This window comes from Humulus lupulus, chromosome 4 (genome assembly GCF_963169125.1).
Source record: "Humulus lupulus chromosome 4, drHumLupu1.1, whole genome shotgun sequence".
Taxonomy (NCBI): domain Eukaryota; kingdom Viridiplantae; phylum Streptophyta; class Magnoliopsida; order Rosales; family Cannabaceae; genus Humulus; species Humulus lupulus.
The window spans coordinates 38,263,770-38,265,616 of NC_084796.1; the positions used below are offsets into that span (position 1 = coordinate 38,263,770).

Here is a 1,847-nt window from a genome sequence, read left to right on the forward strand (position 1 = left end):
GACTAAGAAGGACACAAAGCCTCGCTTAATTAGATGGGTTTTATTGCTACAAGAGTTTGATATGGAGATTCGCGATAAAAAGGGTATTGAAAACCTTGTAGCAGATCACTTGTCTAGACTAGAAATAGAATAGAGTCAGAATGAGAAAGTTGTGCAGATCAATGATTCCTTTTCAGATGAACAGTTGTTTGGAGTAAGTAAAAATTCTGTTGTGCCTTGGTTTGCAGATATTGTGAATTTCCTTGTTGCAAAGGTTGTACCTCCTGAGATGACAAGGCAGCAGTTGAAGAAATTTTACTCTGAGGTGAAGCATTACTACTGGGAGGAACCTATTCTCTATAAGCATTGTGCGGATCAAATTATTCGGTGTTGTGTACATGAGGATGAAATGCATTCTATTCTTTCCCACTGCCATAACTTTCAATGTGGTGGACATTTTGGAGCCACAAGAACAGTAGCAAAGGTATTGCAGAGTGGTTTTTATTGGCCAACTTTATTCAAAGATGCTAACGTTTTTGTGAAGGCTTGTGATCGGTGTCAGCGCACGGGCAATATCTCTAGGAGAAATGAGATGCCTCTCAACGTGATTTTGGAAGTCAAGCTGTTTGATGTTTGGGGCATTGACTTCATGGGTCCGTTTCCACCGTCGTACAATAATGAGTACATTCTGTTAGCCATTGACTATGTGTCCAAATGGGTGGAAGCTGCTGCGACAAAGACCAATGACAGTAAAACTGTGTTAAACTTTCTCCATAAACACATTTTCACTCGTTTTGGTACACCCCGAGCTCTCATTAGTGATGAAGGGAGTCATTTTGTTAACAAATAACTTAATACAATTTTAGCTCGCTACGACGTATACCACCGCACTGCATTGCCATATCATCCCCAGTCAAATGGTCAAGATGAAATTTCAAACAGGAAGGTGAAAAATATCCTTGAAAAGACTGTGGATAGTTCAAGGAAAAACTGGTCAAAGAAGTTGGATGATGCACTATGGCCTACAGAACAACGTTTAAAACACCGATAGGTATGTCCCCATATCGCTTAGTTTTTGGGAAAGCTTGCCATCTTCCAGTAGAGCTAGAGCACAGGGCATACTGGGCAATGAAAAAGTTAATTTTGAATTGGATTGCTACTAGTGAAAATAAAATTTTGCAATTGAATGAACTTGATGAATTTCGTAACGAGGCATACGAAAATGCAAAAATCTATAAGGAGCGTACGAAAGCCTGGCATGACAAGAATCTAGTCATAAGAGAATTTCAACCTGGACAACAAGTACTTCTTTTTAATTCACGGTTGAGGATATTTCCTGGCAAATTAAAATCCAGATGGTCGGGCCCTTTTACTGTTGTGAAGGTGTTTCCATATGGCTCGGTGGAGGTGCAAGGCAAAAATGGAGAGCCTTTCAAGGTGAATGGGCAGCGGTTGAAGCCATATCTAGGCGGTATGTTTGATCAGGCGAAGTCGATTATTCTTTTGAAGCCCCTTTGAAGAGGAGTTCATCGTCTGGCTAAATGACGTTAACGACAACACTTGTGGGAGGCACCCTACTTATTTGTATTAATTTTATTACTTTCACACTTGTAAATTATGGATATTTGGTTTATTTTTGGACTTTTGAAATCGTGAAAAATGAAAAAAAAAAAAATCCTTAGGCCGCGACATAGTCATATTGGGCCGCGGCATAGCTCGTTCTAGAGGCCCAAGATTTCTGAAAGAATGGGGCGGGCCGCGTCATGGAGATGTAGAGCCGAAGCATTCAGATTCAGCTTTCTCATAATTTTGAGGTAGGCCGTGGCATGGATAGACTAATGCCGCGACATTCTTCCCTAGATTTGTTC

General features: G+C 40.6%; 1 protein-coding gene across 1 annotated transcript; it reads left to right on the forward strand.

Moving 5' to 3' along the window:
• Positions 1–1,032: 1,032 nt before the first annotated feature.
• Positions 1,033–1,497, forward strand: LOC133832092 (uncharacterized). The gene has a single exon (XM_062262477.1). The coding sequence runs from the start codon at positions 1,033–1,035 to the stop codon at positions 1,495–1,497; it is 465 nt and encodes a 154-aa protein (XP_062118461.1).
• Positions 1,498–1,847: the final 350 nt, after the last annotated feature.